Source organism: Zootoca vivipara, chromosome 6, assembly GCF_963506605.1.
Source record: "Zootoca vivipara chromosome 6, rZooViv1.1, whole genome shotgun sequence".
Classification (NCBI taxonomy): Eukaryota; Metazoa; Chordata; class Lepidosauria; order Squamata; family Lacertidae; genus Zootoca; species Zootoca vivipara.
The window spans coordinates 46,758,964-46,775,750 of NC_083281.1; the positions used below are offsets into that span (position 1 = coordinate 46,758,964).

Genomic DNA, 16,787 nt, shown 5'->3' on the forward strand with positions numbered 1-16,787 from the left:
CAGAAGGCAGACCAGTGTGCTTGGAAGCCCCCTCACCACCCCCTCTCTGTGGCTTTGCCATGGTTCCTCTTGGCACAGGGCGCACAGTCGGGTGGGGTGGGATAGGCCTTGTAGCATGCCGTGGGGGGGGGCATTCAGTGGGCTCTGGCGAGGCAGCATCCGGGAGCACGGAGGAGTGAGTAGTAGGGCCTTTCCCAAGGTGTGAGCGTGCAGCACAAAGAACCTCCCTGCTTTTAAGCGTCCTCCCTCCCTGCTAGAGGAGCGCAGTCACATGAAGGGAATGCGGGGGGGGGGCAGCTCTTGCAGCGGCAGCTCCTCCCGCCCGGCGTCCCCCCCCCCCGGGGGCTGACTTGGTTAAAGTCATTGTTTGGCTTCGGCATTAACTACATTCCAGAGGGACGCAGCGCCCCGTCTCCTTCCTCCTCCTCCTCGCATTCCTGCCCCACACAAAGAAGTCCCTCCCTCCCTCGCCGCACAAAGGAGCAGCCCGGCGCTGCCTCGGGCCCTCCCGCCCCGGATCTTGGAGCCCAGCCGGGCGGGGGAGAGCCGAGCCGAGGAGGAGGCCGGCCAGTCAGCCAGCCGGGCAGCCTCGAAGTGCAAATTCCTCCGCCGAGCGCGCCATTGACTGGCCCCAGCAAACTTCGCGCAGGCGGGCGGGGACGCTTCCCCGACAACGCCGCCTCTCCCTCCCTCCCGCCCCCCACCCGCCGGCCTGCCGGCCGCTCTGCCTGCCTGGCGAGCCTCGGTTCGTGGTGAGAGCCTCGGGGCGGGATGCCCCGGAGGTGAATCTCTTGCAGCCGGAGGCAGCGCTTGCGAGGCGGCACCGGGCGTCGAGCCGCGGCGGCTTCTGCTAAACTTTGCCGTCTTGAGCGCGCGAGGGCGGCGGCGGCTCCTCTGCTCCTCCTCCCGCCGGCATGGAGAGGTATGAGGAGGGCTTGGGGAAAGCCAGCAAGCTGATGGCGGAGCTGGCGCTCTACGACGAGGGGCTCGGCCGCCGCAGGAGAGACCACCAGCCGCCGTCGGAGCTGGACGGGCGGCCCAAGAAGCAACTGAACGGCGGCAGCGGCTGCACCACGCTGGGCCCGCCGCCGCCGTACCCGTCGGCAGAGGCTCCTCCGCCGCTGTGCCTCCCGCTGCGCTCCCTCAACGGCGGCGCCGAGGACGGCTCGTGTCCGCGCTCCGAGGTGGCTCTGCCTTGCTACAAGCGCTACTCGGCCGAGGGCTACCCGCGCGGCAAAGGAGGCGGCGGCGGCGCCAGCCCGCGGACCTCGACGTGCTACGGTGGCGGGGGCCCGTTGGCCAGCCCGCGGGGCAGCTTGGTAGCCGGGGCCGTCGAGGCGTCTTCGGTGCTGAGCCCGCGCTCCAGCTACGCCAGCACTGCCAGCGACACGAGCAAGCACTCCAGCCCGCGCGCCAGCCTGACCAGCTCTTCCGACGGCGGCGGGGGTGGCAGCGGGAGCAAGCCGAGCAGCAACCGCACCAGCGGCATCAGCATGGGCTACGACCAGCGGCACATCAGCCCGCGCTCCTCTTTGGCCGGCGCCGTCGAGCTGGAGGTGGCAGCCTCAGTGGCTGGGCGCCACGGATCCGGGCCGGTTACAGCGGCGACCATGGCGTCGGGGGCCATCGCGGCGGCTCTGGCCAGCCCGCGCTCCAGCATCTCCAGCCACAGCTCGCGCAGCTCCCGGGGCTCGATGGGCGCCTACCCGGAGTTCCAGCTGCCGTCGCCGCGGGCCTCGCTCCTGCCCGAGGAGGGCCTTCTGTTGCTGGCTGAGCAGGCGGCGGCGGATGCCTACCCGAGGCTGCACGCCCAGGCGCCGCCGGTCGCCCTCGGGGGCCCCGACGCCGCCGTCTCCTCGCTGTCCTACGGCTCGGCGACCGCCAAAGGCGCGGCGGCCGCCTCTAAGTTCCGGCTCCCCTACCAGGTGACGCCGTCGAGGGAGAGCGGGCCCAGCCAGGTGGAGCGGAGGCTGGAGGCGCTCACGTTGGAGCTGGAGAAGGAGCTGGAGATGCACATGAAAAAGGAGTACTTTGGTGAGTGCCTTTGCGGGACAGGACTGCCGGGGGGGGGCTCTTATTGCGACGGTGGCATTCAAGAGGAAGCAGGCATGAGGCTCTCCAAAGAGTTACAGCTTTAGGAAATTATTAGGCCATGTTCCTATATGGACCCTGTGTTGCCTGCACAGACTGGCAGCATCTCTTCAGGGTTTCAGGCAGGGAGTCTCTCCCAGCCCTACCTGGGGACTGAACCTGGCGCCTTCTGCTTATTTCTTATCCTTTAACAATCCTGTGAAGTATGTTAGACTGAGAGGCAATGACTGGCCCAAAGTCACCCAAGGGCTTCATGGCTGAGTGGGGATTTGAACCCTGGTTTCCCAGGGCTTAGTATTCCAACGCATTAACTACTACACCACACTGGTAGGCCTAGATGCCTTCTGTCTTTGGTCCATCTAATTCAGTATTTACCCTCCAGGGTTTTCCAGGCAAGGAATTTTTACAAACCACACCTGGAGATCCCAGGACTTGAACCCTGAACCTTCTGCATACAAAGCTGGTGCTCTAAAGTGTGCTCATTTTTTCAATTTGCTTTTGTGCGTGGGGGTGTAAATCCAGCATAGGGTCTTGCTAGACTCATTTGCAATTCACTCAAATCCTCTTCAATTAAAATAATAAGTAGATTCCTCCTGAGGGCAGCTTCTGTCGCGCAATCCCAACCATGTCTAGTCATGGTAATTCTCATTGAGAGCGTGTGGCTGCAAGCATGTTTCTTAATTTCACATTAAATGAATCAGTTTGGGGTCATAGTATCATCAGCTGTGTTTGTTCCCTGCCCCATGGTGCTTACAGTCTAGGCTTTGATGCAGCTGGTGGGGGGAGAGGGAGAAGAGGGGAGGATAGCAGAAGGTGAGAGTAAGCAAATGCAGGCTTAGTGCTTAGAAAATGTTTGGAACCTGTTGCTCCCATTTCTGACTACCCGCATCCTTGTGTGCCTTGTTCTTGCCCAGGCAAATCTTGCAAGGGCTGTAGAAATCCCCCTTTCTTAATTCTTAGGTGCCGGAAGAAATGACTTGCATTCCACTGACTTTCTTCAGGGTTGCTAACTTTATTTACATACCAGTATTTGAAATGTTTCACGTTTGTGTCTTGCTGAACAGAGACTGAAGCTACAATCAGGGGTGCAAATATCTACTTGCATGCTTGTCTTTGGGCAACTAGCAAGCAGATCTTTTGTGAGCTGGATGAGAATTTGTTGTTTCCCCTCCCCTCCCTTTTTTGAGCTGTTGAGGTATAAACATACAAGAGTCACTGATTCTTGTAGGTCTCCAAAGGCTGACAACCGACTTCAAGTAAATAAGCTGAGGGCTAGGAGCACCCATGATTTATTTGCAAGGTTGAGTGATAAGGGATTGATCAAGAGAGGTGCTCCTGTCATCTCTATTGCTTCTGTGGCCAGATGGAGAGGGGATTTGTGTAAAACCACATTTAGTGGATTCAGGGGTGTAGTGGTCATTTCTAAGAAGTGGGAACTCTGCATGACAACCCCTATAGCCACAGCATAAATTATTATTGGTGGTAATGGTAGGGGTAGTAGTAGTAGTATCGTTAAATTTGTTACCTGCCCTTCACCAGTGAGTCCTGGGGCCGGGGTTGCAACAATTTAAAATTCAGAATTAAACGTGCATAAACCATGCTACATTCTCAAGAATAGGGTGGGTCCTGGAAGCACACATTTCAGGTGTCAAAGGTCAGGGGTAAAGAAGTGCATCTTCAGCATTTGCAGAAGGCTATATAGTAAAGGTGCCAGGTGACCTCTGTGGTGAAGGAATTCCACAATCTAGGGGATGCTTCAAAGAATGCCCTCTCCTGGGCCACCCCCAAATTTTTGAGCAGATGGAAGAAATGAACTTGTGACCAACGCAGTGAGGCATTTTGGTTTCAACACCAAACAAAATCTCCCCTCTGCCCGCTGCTTAACTTTCAGAACTCTGCTGAAGAACTCTGGTGGGCTCAGAAGCTTGCTCACTATTATAATCTGGTTGGTCGTATTGAAACTTTTCAAAGTAAAAGTGATGGCTCTTTTGCTTAGCTTAGCTGGTGGTTTTCTTTCTCGCGTGCAAAAAGCTTACTTATGTGCCATGCAGGGGATTGGCAAATGGTGATCTAGGCCAGGGGTCAGCAAACTTTTTCAGCAGGGGGCCGGTCCACTGTCCCTCAGACCTTGTGGGGGGCCGGACTATATTTTGGGGGAAAAAAGAATGAATTCCTATGCCCCACAAATAACCCAGAGATGCATTTTAAATAAAAGGACACATTCTACTCATGTAAAAACATGCTGATTCCTGGACCGTCTGGGGGCCGGATTTAGAAGGCGATTGGGCCGCATCCGGCCCCCGGGCCTTAGTTTGGGGACCCCTGATCTAGGCAATGGTATTGCTGCCCCTGCTGTGAAATTGGTGGCAGCATTTTGTCCCTACCCAATTGCACTGCTGTGTGAGCTGTGCAGGAGCCACTTTTGGCCTCTGCTAAAAGGGGCACGCTGGCTGAAAAGTTGCAGGGCTTCATGCCTGCCTGGTCTGGTTGCCTGTGCCACTGCTGCTCTGCTAAGTGAAGGGTCCCTAACCTGAAGCAAGGTGAGGCTTGGGGCATTTGAGGTGGATTTTGAACTGTAAACTAACTATTGTACACAGTGTATTCTTCATGAGCACCATGAGGGTTTAGGTCCTATACCGAAAGAGGCGTGTCTAAGCCTCTTTGTGAAGTTTTTATATTTTGCTGGGGGGGGGGGCAGGGAGATTCTTTAACATTCACCTGCATGTACTGTATAGCATTATTTGCAGAAACAGATTTATAGGGTGTACCAGATCTCAGATAAACCCACCGCAGGAAAGAGGCATCCTGGTTCCTAGGAAGAACAGGAGGGCAAATGAAGAGAGAAGCTAAGGATTAGAACAGTGTTTCTCAACCTTTTTTGGGCCAAGGCACACTTGTTTCATGAAAAAAATCACGAGGCACACCACCATTAAAAAAGTTAAAAAATTTAACTCTGTACCGCCCTATATTGACTATATAATTATGACTGTAAGAAACACTTGCCAATTGCTGTGTTGGTTGCAATCTCCTGTAATAAGGCTTCACAAGCCGCTGATTTCTCTGCCAGCACAATCCTTTGCTCAGCAAGTTTCAGGTTGAGCTCATCCAGCCAGCTTCTTTAAGTTTGTCTAAAACCACCCTCCCGTGGTGGTGGCTGTTGAGAGCTGCGCTCGCCCCGCATCGTGACCCGGCCGGCTTCCTTTCCGGCGGGTCAGTGATGTACATTGGCGGCCGCCAGGCACGTGACAATGCAAATCGCCCTTCTCGTCGCTGCACGTCGCGGCACACCAGCCAGCGTCTCACGGCACACTAGTGTGCCGCGGAACAGCGGTTGAGAAAGGCTGGATTAGAAAATGTGACATTAGCAGAGTAGAAAAGTACAGGCAACACACGCGCGCACACACACACACACACACACACACACACCATTTACAGGGGGGGTTACGTCCCAGGTCATTATGCACATTTGCAGAGTGCATGTAAGCCCACCCTGTTCTGCCCTCTTCAGGTGCCGGACATGGCATGTATGGTGATGCATGCATTGAATGCTACAAATTGAGAGTTGCCTGTATACTGCAGGAGAGAAAAGCACATCTTTGGAACCCTAGGGATACCTGAGTGTGGTGCCCAAACGACTCCTCTATCAGTTACAGCTCTGACGTCGCTCACTGGCAGGTGGGAGAAGTCAGCCTAGCTCAACTCACAGAAACTGTTTAGAAGGGTACCCACCCACTTTGCTTCCTAACTTTCCTTCTAGGAGGGCTTAGAGACCTACCTCTCTCTCTTTTTTCATATAACCTCAGAGTCTGCCCCCCTGCTGGCATGGGTCCTGGTGCAATTGCTGGCAGTCCCTCCTCCTCCCAAGCGCTGGAGCATAAGAGATTTGAAGCAGTTTTTCTGCATGTCCTGCAGCTCTTGAATGAAGATTTCATGCCCTGCTGTTCACTTTAACACAGTGCCAAAAGGGCATAATGCAACCTTCCCCAACCTAGTGCCCTCCAGATGTTTTATGATGCATTGATTTAGAGCAGGCACCCCCAACTTCGGCCCTCCAGATGTTTTGGAATACAATTCCCATCTTCCCTGACCACTGGTCCTGTTAGCTAGGGATCATGGGAGTTGTAGGCCAAAACATCTGGAGGGCCGCAGTTTGGGGATGCCTGATTTAGAGCATTTGTATCCCCCTTTTCAGCAAGAAAAAAAGGCTTCCTGGAGCGGCTTATATACAGTCAGTTAAAGCAAGACAGTCGTTGCCTTGAGGCTTACAATTGAAACAGAAAACAACACACAAGGGGAAAGGAACAGGGAGGAAGAGGGGAGGGAATTAAACTCAGGCACCAGTTCTTAAGCAGTTGCTCTTACAGCGACCGCTGGCACAGTTCAAGGGTAGGAGATGCCTGATGAAACAGCTTTCCATCTCCACCACTGAGGCAGTCTGATGGAATGCTCCCTTGGTGATAGCTTTGGACTACAAACTCCTGTCATTCCCAGCCATTAAGGCACATCTGAGGGGAACTGGTAGTCTTTTAATATCTGGAGGGGACCAGAATGAGGAAGGTTAGTCTAAGGTATGGCTGCAAATTCTGTAGGACTCTCTTTCTCTCCCTCTTTCGACGAGGAAAGCAACCAAGCAAGAGAAGACGTCGTGGCCCCCGGGGGCCAGAGGCTAGATTAGCTACTCCATGGCAAGTGATGGGGCTGCCTAGACTTGTGCAACATGAGAAGTCACGCAAGGTCTTTCAGCCAGGAATTGCGTAGATCAGGGCTTGGGTTGGAAGGTTTTTTCACTGCAGAAAGAGAGGTATTTGCACATAGATTGCTTAACATCTGTAAGTATAGGCCTGTCTGCATCTCTTAATTCATTCTTAATTCTCAGTTCATGCGGTGAAATGAGATGTTGCATCTTCTGAGGAAGTCTGCCTCTGAATACCAGCTGTGGAGGGCATCTTGATGTATAGTATAGATGCAGGGAGCAGCTAAACCAAAATTTGGCTTAGTGTGTTGTCCAAACCTGGAATCATGGTTAAGCTCTTTCCTCCTTAACCACGAGCTGTAGTCAAAGTTTGTTCTTGGCTGGGAGCAGCTCTCTGGGAGTATGGCATGCTTTTGTAAAGCAAGACTACCAAGGATTACAGTACTTTAATAAAAAATATTTAAGAACAAAAAACAAACAAAAACTTGCAGAGAGGGTGACAAATGCCTCCATAAGCAAGGAAGTTCTGCCATCTAGTTTGGAAGCTGAGGTTCATCCTCTGCTTTAAAAAATAAGTCCTTTCTAGTTCCCACTCCATTGGAAAAATCTTAATTTTATTCAATCATTCATTCAGCTTATCTCCCTCCCTTCCTTTCAAATGGGCAGTAAAAGATCAACCATTATCCATTTTGGGGCAAGGTGTATGGACTGTTGACACAAGTTCAGGATTTTTGGGGTGATGCCAATTCTGTCGACCCATTTCAGTCTGGCGTCCATTCCAGTTTTGGGACTGAAATGGCTTCAGTTACCTTGATGCCAGGAATGGCTCAGAGGCTGGAGCACTGAACTTCTCAGCGGCTGTCAGAATTGTAGACCACCCTGAGGACCTGAACTGCAAATCTCACCAGACTCTGCTGAGGCAGTCGGCTATAACTTTTTCTGAATTCTCCTGCCGGGGTAAGGTATTACATTGATTTGCTCATAGCAAATGCCTTCCCTTCTCTCCAAGGAACTCAAAAGTTATCCCTCCCAAGTATATCCCTGCAACAATCCTGTGAGGTAGGATAGGCTGAGAGCTAAGGTCACCCAGTGAACTTTGTGACTGACTGGGGAATTGAATGTGGGTCTCCCAAGTTTTAGCTCTAGTTGGTATGCTATTTGCGTTGCTTTCTAAATGTTATTAAATTTGTTTTGGCTGTACTTCTGTGTGGGGCTGACCTTAGAAGATTGTTCTTTGAGGTCACCTGATGGGTTGGTTTCTGAGGAACTGATTGGAAAGCCAGGGCTGCTTTTCTGCTGTGGTCCCTGGTGACAGGACTCATATACAGTGGTGCCTCGCTAGACGAATTTAATTCGTTCCATGGGTCTTTTCTTATAATGAAAAATTTGTCTAGTGAATCCCATAGGAATGCATTGAATTTATTTTTGTAATTTTTTTTGCCCACAGGAACGCATTAATTGAATTTCAATGCATTCCTATGTGAAACCGTGATTCGCTAGACGAATTTTTCATAAAACGAATTCGTCTAGCGAGGCAACCTCCGCTCGAAAAATCCTATCGTTAAGCGGAAATTTCATTAAGCAGGGCATTCGTTAAGCGAGGCACCACTGTATGGAATTCTCCTTTCTGGGAAGTCAAGATGGCACTTCACTCTGTCAGGGATTCCTCAGTGCAAAGATCAGTTGAGAGCAGACAGAATTCCCTGAATGACAGCATCAGTTGGCCCCTTATTTATTTGACTAAATGGCCCATGAAACCTAGAATTCCACCTCGTAGGTGGTAGCGTGTGTCCCTTGTACTTCACAGTGGTACCATTTGAGAGGTAAGCAGCTCTCCTTACCCTTTCCCCCACATCCTTTCTGAGGAGGCAGACTATAGGGAGGTGGATGGAAGCCTAGGGCTCACCAAGGGCCTCCACCTGTTGTCTTGGCTGTGTAGTACTTCAGAATGTAGGTAGGGGGGCTTGTGTGTTGGGAGGGCTGCCCTGCAGGAAAGGAAAACACCTACAAATCCCCCCCCCCCAAATTAGCAGGTCAAAGAGAATTATCTCTGACATGCTAGTCTTCCATATGAAAGGATTTTAAATACTATTTGGGGGAGCATTCCATCTTATGGTTCTCTCCCCCCCCCCCGCTTGCTGCCTGAGGTAGTACAGTACAGACACAGGTTTTACAACCTTCACGAGAATTAGGAAATCAAATGTTCCTTCACCTTTTAACAATGGTATAAAATGTAATGGGATTATTAAAAGCAACTTTAATTTTCGTTGTTTCACAAGATGGGTTGCTTTCGTGGTGAACATGGGGGCTGTCAGGGCGTTGTTGTGGCTACTCCCGAGTAAAGACGCTCCAGTCCGTTGTGTCTTTAAAGGTTTTATTGCGCGTACTATTTACAGTGCAGAGATAGCAGAAAACATGACCTAGTCACTCTCAGAACCCGGCAATGGCGCCCGTCGACTTCGGGGCTAGCATAATAACCTGGGCACCCCGAAATGCCACCCCTTCGCCCTGCATTTGGGCGCGTGCCTCAATTTGGGCGCCAGAAGGAGCGGTGCCCCTTCTTCCCCTGGCCGGCTGGGGCAGTGCCTGGGCTCCGACATCTCCCTAAGCCGTCCCTCCTCCACTTGTTGGTCATAGTGGTGCAGGGGCTCTAATGCCCAGTCTGTTCCCCAGAGCGTTGCCAGGGCTCTGATGCCTCGCTGAGCCTTCCCTCCTCCATTCCGCTTTCCCCTGACCCGATGCTAGCGCTGTCGCTGGGCGAAGTGCTGGTCAGGATGATGGTGGGAGGCTCCCTGTAGGGAGTCCCCCTGACAGGTGCCAAACTTCGTTGATGATTAAAATACTCCTCTCTGCCCCCCCCCAATATGGGTAATATTTTTTTAAAAAATTGTGATCAGCTGGATAACTCAGTTGGTTAGAGCATGGTGCTGATAATGCCAAGGTTGCAGGTTGAATCCCCGTATGGAGCAGCTGCATATTCCTGCATTGCAGTGGGTTGGACTAGATGATCCTCAGGGTACTCTCCAACTCTACAATTGTGTGATTCTATGACTATTTGACTGGTCAGTTGACCAAAGCCTTTTTAATTGGCCAAATGCCAAGCCCCCCCCCCCGGTTGCCCGTCACTTCTTCCCCTATATTGCTGCAGTTGAAGGAGCTTGCTTGGTATTCTAGTTTAGGCTGTAACCCACGTTCACATGGGGGCAGTGAGGGCATTCAAGAGCATGCAGTCATTGTTTTTGTGTTTCTAACTCTTCTCAATTGTTTTATATGTAAATTGCCTTGAGATGGTGGTTTAGAAGGCAATAAATGAAATAATAAACATTAACAAACAAGTGTGAAGAAGCCACAGCAGCAACAGCTGGGGTTGATGGCAGCACAGCCATGCTGATGGGAGTTGTAGTCTAAAACCAGAGCACCAGGTTGATAGTGGTTGATTTCTAGAGAGTGCAGGACTTCATGGCAAACTAGTATCTGTGGAAAGTATGCCCTGGAGCTAAGTAGATTGAATGCAATTGTCCCAGGGCAGGGAGAACCTGTTCTCATAATTGCCTCCACCTTAATCAGAATGCTATAGCTTTAAAGCTGCAGTATAAAAGTTTTGGCTTTTCATTAGTTGCATGAAGGACACATGTAGGCTTTCTATACCCATTTGCCCTAGGTGTCTCTAAGTAAAATAGTCAAACATTTCCTTGGATGTATGTGCCAGCAATAAGCAACTGTACTTCCTCCCTTCTTCCTGTCTAGTTCTGAGAAGGCAGGAGGTAAGAAAATGGGAGAGGGGTCTAGTGTTCCTAGTGTTTACTGTAGGGCTCAATCTGTGTCTTGGCTATTTCAGAATGTAGGTGTGGCCTTTCATGATGGAGAGGAGAAACTCTTGCACATGTAAAGATAGCATGTCAGGGATAATGGGTTCTCCTGACATGCTAGTCTTCTAGATTAAAGGGCTTTAAATAGGTATTTGGGGCAACATTCCATTATGTACTTGCAATCAGAAGTGGTACAGCCCAAACTCAGGCTTACTGCTTTCATGAACTAGGAAATTGAATGTTCTTGGTTTGAATGATGGACCACAGGGTGGTTCTGTGGCTTGCAAAGTGTGAACTCTGGGTTAACTCTGAAGAATAACTGGTGCAAAATGGACAATGGGAGAGAGACTCACAGCCACACTCCTTGCCCCAGGTAGATCTTGCTTAGCTGGCCAGAAAACAATGACTCTGGCAGGCTTTTGGTTTCATGGCTGGTAACCCAGAGCAGAGCTTGTCAATCTGTGGGCTGGGCTTTGCTAATTGTCTGTTACTCGCTGGCTGTGTGTATCACAAGAATATATCTTGTCAGACCTGGCATATTGGCTCATCCTCCCTGTAGGTCCATCTCCAGAGATTTCAGAGTTTCCAATTACTGTGTTTTGTGGAAGCCATGCAGCTGATTCTGCAATCAAGCAATATACAAACACTGTTAAATAAGAATTATAAAAGCATTCTGGTAGCATCCTCAGTTTTGTGGGATGCTGCTGGTATTCATTCTGTGTCTGGAAGAGTATCTTGGCACCAGCTATCCTTTCCTTTCCCAAGGGAGGAAATGGATGGGATGGTTTTCATCTTGCTGCTTCGCGTGCCAGTTTTGTGGAGGAAAATGTTGACCTGATGGTGCAAATGATGCTGTTGTCGTGATCTTCCAAAACAAATCGTAGTACTGGAGAGAACGCTCGACAGTTGTGTGTACTAGAGCAAATAAGTGCAGATCCATGGAAGCGTTTACTTAATTATTTTCATTTATTTATTTAGGGCTTTTTGAATACAGCCTTCTATCGCAGGTAACCTTGAAGCAGTTTACATATATTAGTGCAATATGAATCAAATCATAAAACTGCTGACCCAGGGGTGAAAGTAAACCTGTCTTGACCAACCTGCTGTTCCCATCTGCCAGCCAGTACCCTCAGTCAGCCTTACTGGTCTATTTGTTCCAGTTTCATATCAGCCAACACAAGGTTTTGGCTTTGGTTTTTAAGCAAAGGCTGCTTTTGCTGGAGAAAGTTATGTTTTATGGGGATCTGACCTTGGTTGACTTCTCTGCGGTAGCCAGTCCTGAGCAGCAGGACTGTTCTTAGGAACATGAGAATCTGCTGTCTAGGCCCATCTGATCCAAGTACAGTATCCTGTTCTCACAGTGGCCACCCAGATGCCTGTAGGAAACCGGCAAGCAGGACCTGAGCACAAGAAGGCTCGCTCCTCCTGTGGCTTTCTTCCAGCAATGGATTCAGAGCCGTTACTGCCTCTGGATACCCAGCATAGCCATCATGACCAGCAGCCGTTGATAGCACTCTCCTCCATGAATTTATCTAATCCTGTAGAAGCAAATTCCAAAGCTTAACTATGCACTATGTGAAGAGGTGCTTCCTTTTGTCTGTCCTGAGTCTTCCAACATTCAGCTTCATTGGGTATCCACAAATTATAGCATTACGAGAGAGGGAGAAAAACATTTCTCTGTCCACTTTCTTCATGCCATGCCTAATTTTATAAACTACTATGACCTCACCTGTTACTCTCCTTTTCTCTAAATTAAGAAGTCCCCAAACGCTGCAACCTTTCTTCCCTCTGAAGAAAGTCACTGCATCCCCTTAATCATTCTACTTGCTCATTTCTTAACCTTTTCCAACTCTTGAGGTTTGGTATCCAGAACTGCACACAGTAATCCAAATGCTATTGAACTATAAATTTGACATTGGCAGTCCATCCATCCCCCATTCCTTTCCTCATGATCCCTAGCTTGGAGTTTGCCTTATTCACAGCAGCTGCACATTGAGTTTAAAGGTTTAAGGCAGAGTTAACTTATCACATCTTACACTATCCTGTATCTGTATACACATCCAAAAGTTGTCTTATGAGGAATTAGTCTAATAATCCATCTAGATCAGACTCGCCCACTCTGACTGGCAGCACCTCTCTAAAGCCTTGGGGGCTTTCTCATGCTCTGTCTGCTTGTTAATTTAAAATTGAGATGCGGGGGGTTAAACTGGATTATCTGTGTGCAAAGTGTGTGCTCTGCTGCGGAGCTACAGTCTTTTCATCTTAATGTGGTCTGCAAACCTGTTTTAGGGGGCTGTATTGAAGGTAGGTGTCACTATGGACATAGCTGCCAAGTCTCCCGTTTTTCGCGGGAAACCCCCGTATTTTGTTACCGTTTCCTGCTGTTATCCCAAATTGATTATATCCCTAGTTACAGGTAGGAAGCCGTGTTGGTCTGATGTAGTCGAAACAAAAATAAAAAATAAAAATCTTTCCAGTAGCACCTTAGAGACCAACTAAGTTTGTCATAGGTATGAACTTTTGTGTGCATGTACACTTGGTATCTGAAGAAATGTGCATGCACATGAAAGCTCATACCTATGACAAACTTAGTTGGTCTCTAAGGTGCTACTGGAAGGATTTTTATTATTATTATTATTTGATTATATCCCATAAAGCTCCTGCCGGTGGCCATGTCCCAGCTCCCGGCTGTCTGTGCATATCTGGACATGCGTAGAAGCGACTTCTGGTGCCGCGCCACCACTGATCCCAGATTTTTCAATCCGGGAGTTGAAGGGTATGCACTATGGAGAATGCCCTACTGGGTCCATGAGGTGGGCATCTTCAAGCCATGTTAACAAGGCCTCTTATGCAAAGCGGAGGCTGGTCTGGTCTGGAGGAGGCATTCCCATTGATCCTGAGCTCCCAAGCTGCTATCATTACTTTGGTTGAGTTAATTCAATATGCTTTGTTAAATACTGGCTGTTGGCCCTACCTATAGGGGAGGTAATATCCCAGACCTTTCAAGATACAAGACTTGGATCTGTTCCCACTCTCGGTGCTGTCCTCGCACATGAGAGGATATTCATAAAGCAGCCTTCCATCATGGCCAATGGGCAGGGATGGAGAGAGTTTTGATTTCAACATCTGGAGGGCATTGGGTTGGGGAAGGCTGGCCTAAGCAGTAGTGCAGCCCTACAACTCCCTTGGATGTGAGTAGGCTACTTAGAACACCAGGCTGCTCCTGTTACGAGGAATGGCAGGCATGTAGGCTTAGTCATGGCCTGGTGTGCTGAATGCAGGACTGCTGTGCCCTATGGGATTCCTCTGCATGCAAGTGCCATGTCTGTGGTGGACTGGCTCAAACCTACAGTACAATGTGCATGTGGTGTGGTAGATCTGGCTTCTCCTACTGGAGTGCTTTCTTCCTGAGGATTTCTCACTCCATCTTTTTTTTATTTTAAAAAAACTGAATTATATTAGAATTCAGCAAGTACAGTACAGTGGAACCTCGGTTTATGAACACCTTGGTTTATGAATTTTCGGTTTACGAACGCCGCGGACTCATCTGGAACGGATTAATTCACTTTCCATTACTTTCAATGGGAAAGTTTGCTTCAGTTTATGAACGCTTCAGTTTAAGTACTCCACGGACCGTCTGGAACAGATTAATCCACTTTCCATTACTTTCAATGGGAAAAGTTCGCTTCAGTTTATGAATGCTTCAGTTTATGAACAGACTTCCGGAACCAATTGAGTTCATACACTGAGGTACCACTGTAATGGAATTGGCTCTGAGAGCCAGCAAACACTGGGAAAAGATGCTATAACTGGTCGGGACATTAAAAAAAAACCCGCTAAGCCCAGCCCTACCCCAACAGTCATGTGGTTTCATTTAGCAATCAGCCAAAGCTACTGTGTTTTCTTTGTGTCTTGAAATATCCTTTATCTGAAGAATAACATAACTTGGGATGTTTCAAACATTTGGACTGTCTGCAAGGAAACAGGAGGGCATCTCCCAAGAAGATCATCTGACTGTGTCAGGGTTGTTGTTGAGGTGTTTTATTTATTTATTTATTTTGTGTGTGTTTTTGTTTTTGTTTTAAAAAAAACCTAAGTGGTTTGCTTTCCTTGACTTGCCGGAGCCAGGAAACATCTCTGTCTCGTGGGAACAGTGTGAAGCAGAGGAAAATACATGGGGTGTAACCCAGTTGGAACCCTATTCCAGGAAGCAGAACAGCTGTCAAAGGATTTTAGAATGGTTAAATTTATGTTGATCTAATATGAGGAGTCTGCCCTAGGAATCTGGGCTCAAACCCCCACCTTAGCAGAGGAGCCGTGGGGCATGTTTGTCATCAGTAGATGGTAACATGCAGCCTCCCCATAGAATATATGATGATGGGCAGCTGTAAACTAATTGCGGTCTCTGTGCATTGGGTATGCCTTGTGTGGGTGAGTAGCCTGCTTACATATCTGTAGTGTCAAATTTAACCAAGGAGGGGGACAAAGAAAGATTTTTTAAAAAGAAAAAAAAGACAGGAAAAACATGCTACACAGTGTCAGTTAACATTGAGAATACAGTAGTACCTCGGTTTGCATTCGTTCGCCAAAGGCACGCTTCTGCGCATGCACGAAGCACCAATAAGAGTGCTTCTGCACGAGCTGCGCAGATCGCGTCTGCTCATCCGACACTGCAGAACCCGGATGTAAACACTTCCGGGTCTGCAGTGTTTGTAAACAGAGGTGTTCATAAACGGAGGTAGTCGTAAACTGAGGCTCCACTGTATAATAGCCACTTGAAATGATACATGTTAAGGTATAAGCCGGAGTAGGCAACCTCAGGCCCATGGGCCGGATGCGGCCCAATCACCTTCTCAATCTGGCCCACAGATGGTCCGGGAATCAGCATGTTTTTACATGAGTAGAATGTGTCCTTTTATTTAAAATGTATCTCTGGGTTATTTGTGGGACCTGCCTGGTGTTTTTACATGAGTGGAATGTGTGCCTTTATTTAAAATGCATCTCTGGGTTATTTGTGGGGCATAGGAATTCGTTCATTTCCCCCCTCAAAATATAGTCCGGCCCACCACATGGTCTGAGGGACAGTGGACTGGCCCACAGCTGAAAAAGGTTGCTGACCCCTGATATAAGCACTCTGGATTTCCCAAGTATATGCACGTGAAATTAGTGTTTATACATTGAAATGTAGCAAGGTTGGTGAGGTGCTCAGACCATTGGTGGTGGATATTTATCCTCCCCAGGCTTGAAGCACAAGTCTCTTGAAGCATAGGGCTCACAATGTCCACTTTTGCTGTCCTGCTGTTAATTCCCATAGCATAGGAACATAGCTTAAAAGTACACAAACATCTGCAAATATTGAATATTTCACTACAGTACTACAAAGTTGATACAGCCCCCCACCCTGCCGCCATCACAGAGCAAGCGAGTTGATACAGCCCCCCACCCTGCCGCCATCACAGAGCAAGCAAGTTGATACAGCCCCCCACCCTGCCGCCATCACAGAGTTATGATAACTCCTTGAGGGTTAAAGAAGTAGGAACTGACTTTCATCAGCTCTGACTTTCAGAAATCCTGTGAGTTGCTGGATTTGTTCCATTCATTTTCATGACTTTCCAACTGCATTATCAAGTGTCCAGCCTTGTCCAGGCAAGTAGCACAGAAGGAACTTTGACATTGCCCCTAACACAAAACCAGTGGAGGCAGTTCATGCCTTCGCAAAAGAGCCAAGCAGTGTGGGATGAAGTGACATTCTTGCAGTTACAGAATTGAGTACCACTGTATGTGAAATGTACTACCAACTTGGATGGTTGTAAAACAAAATTGGACAAATTCATGCAATGTAAGGCCATCATCAATAGCTGCTACTAGTCAGGACCATAGCTGTCAACTTTCGGATTTGAAAATAAGGGATCAGCAGCCTCACCCGTCCCAGGGACAGTCTACGGTATATCTAACAATCCAGGATAGCAGTGGGAAACGGCGCTGGAATAAGGGAATTTCCAGCAAAAAAAAAGGGAGGGTTGACAGCTATGGCCAGGACAGCTATGCTCTGCTTCCATAGTAATCACAGGCAGTAGTAACACTTCCGAGAGAGTACTAGTTGCTGGAAGTTACAGGAGGGGAGAGGGCTCTCAAAGCCAGGTCCTGCTTGTGGGTTTTCAACAGGCATCTTGTTGGACACTGTAGGAACAGGA

General features: G+C 49.0%; 1 protein-coding gene across 3 annotated transcripts in view; it reads left to right on the plus strand.

Annotated features, from left to right (window-relative positions):
* The first annotated feature begins 507 nt into the window (after positions 1-507).
* WTIP (WT1 interacting protein) overlaps positions 508-16,787 on the plus strand; it is a 54,898-nt gene continuing 38,618 nt past the window's right edge. For 2 of the 3 annotated variants that reach the window (XR_009557763.1, XR_009557764.1), the window contains exon 1: positions 508-2,034. Coding sequence is in view for 1 of the 3 variants with exons in the window: in XM_060275903.1 (XP_060131886.1) it covers positions 915-2,034 (1,120 nt within the window). In the remaining 2 variants the exon portion in view is untranslated. The remainder of the gene's footprint in view (positions 2,035-16,787) is intronic. The other variant, XM_060275903.1, reaches the window with a different exon arrangement.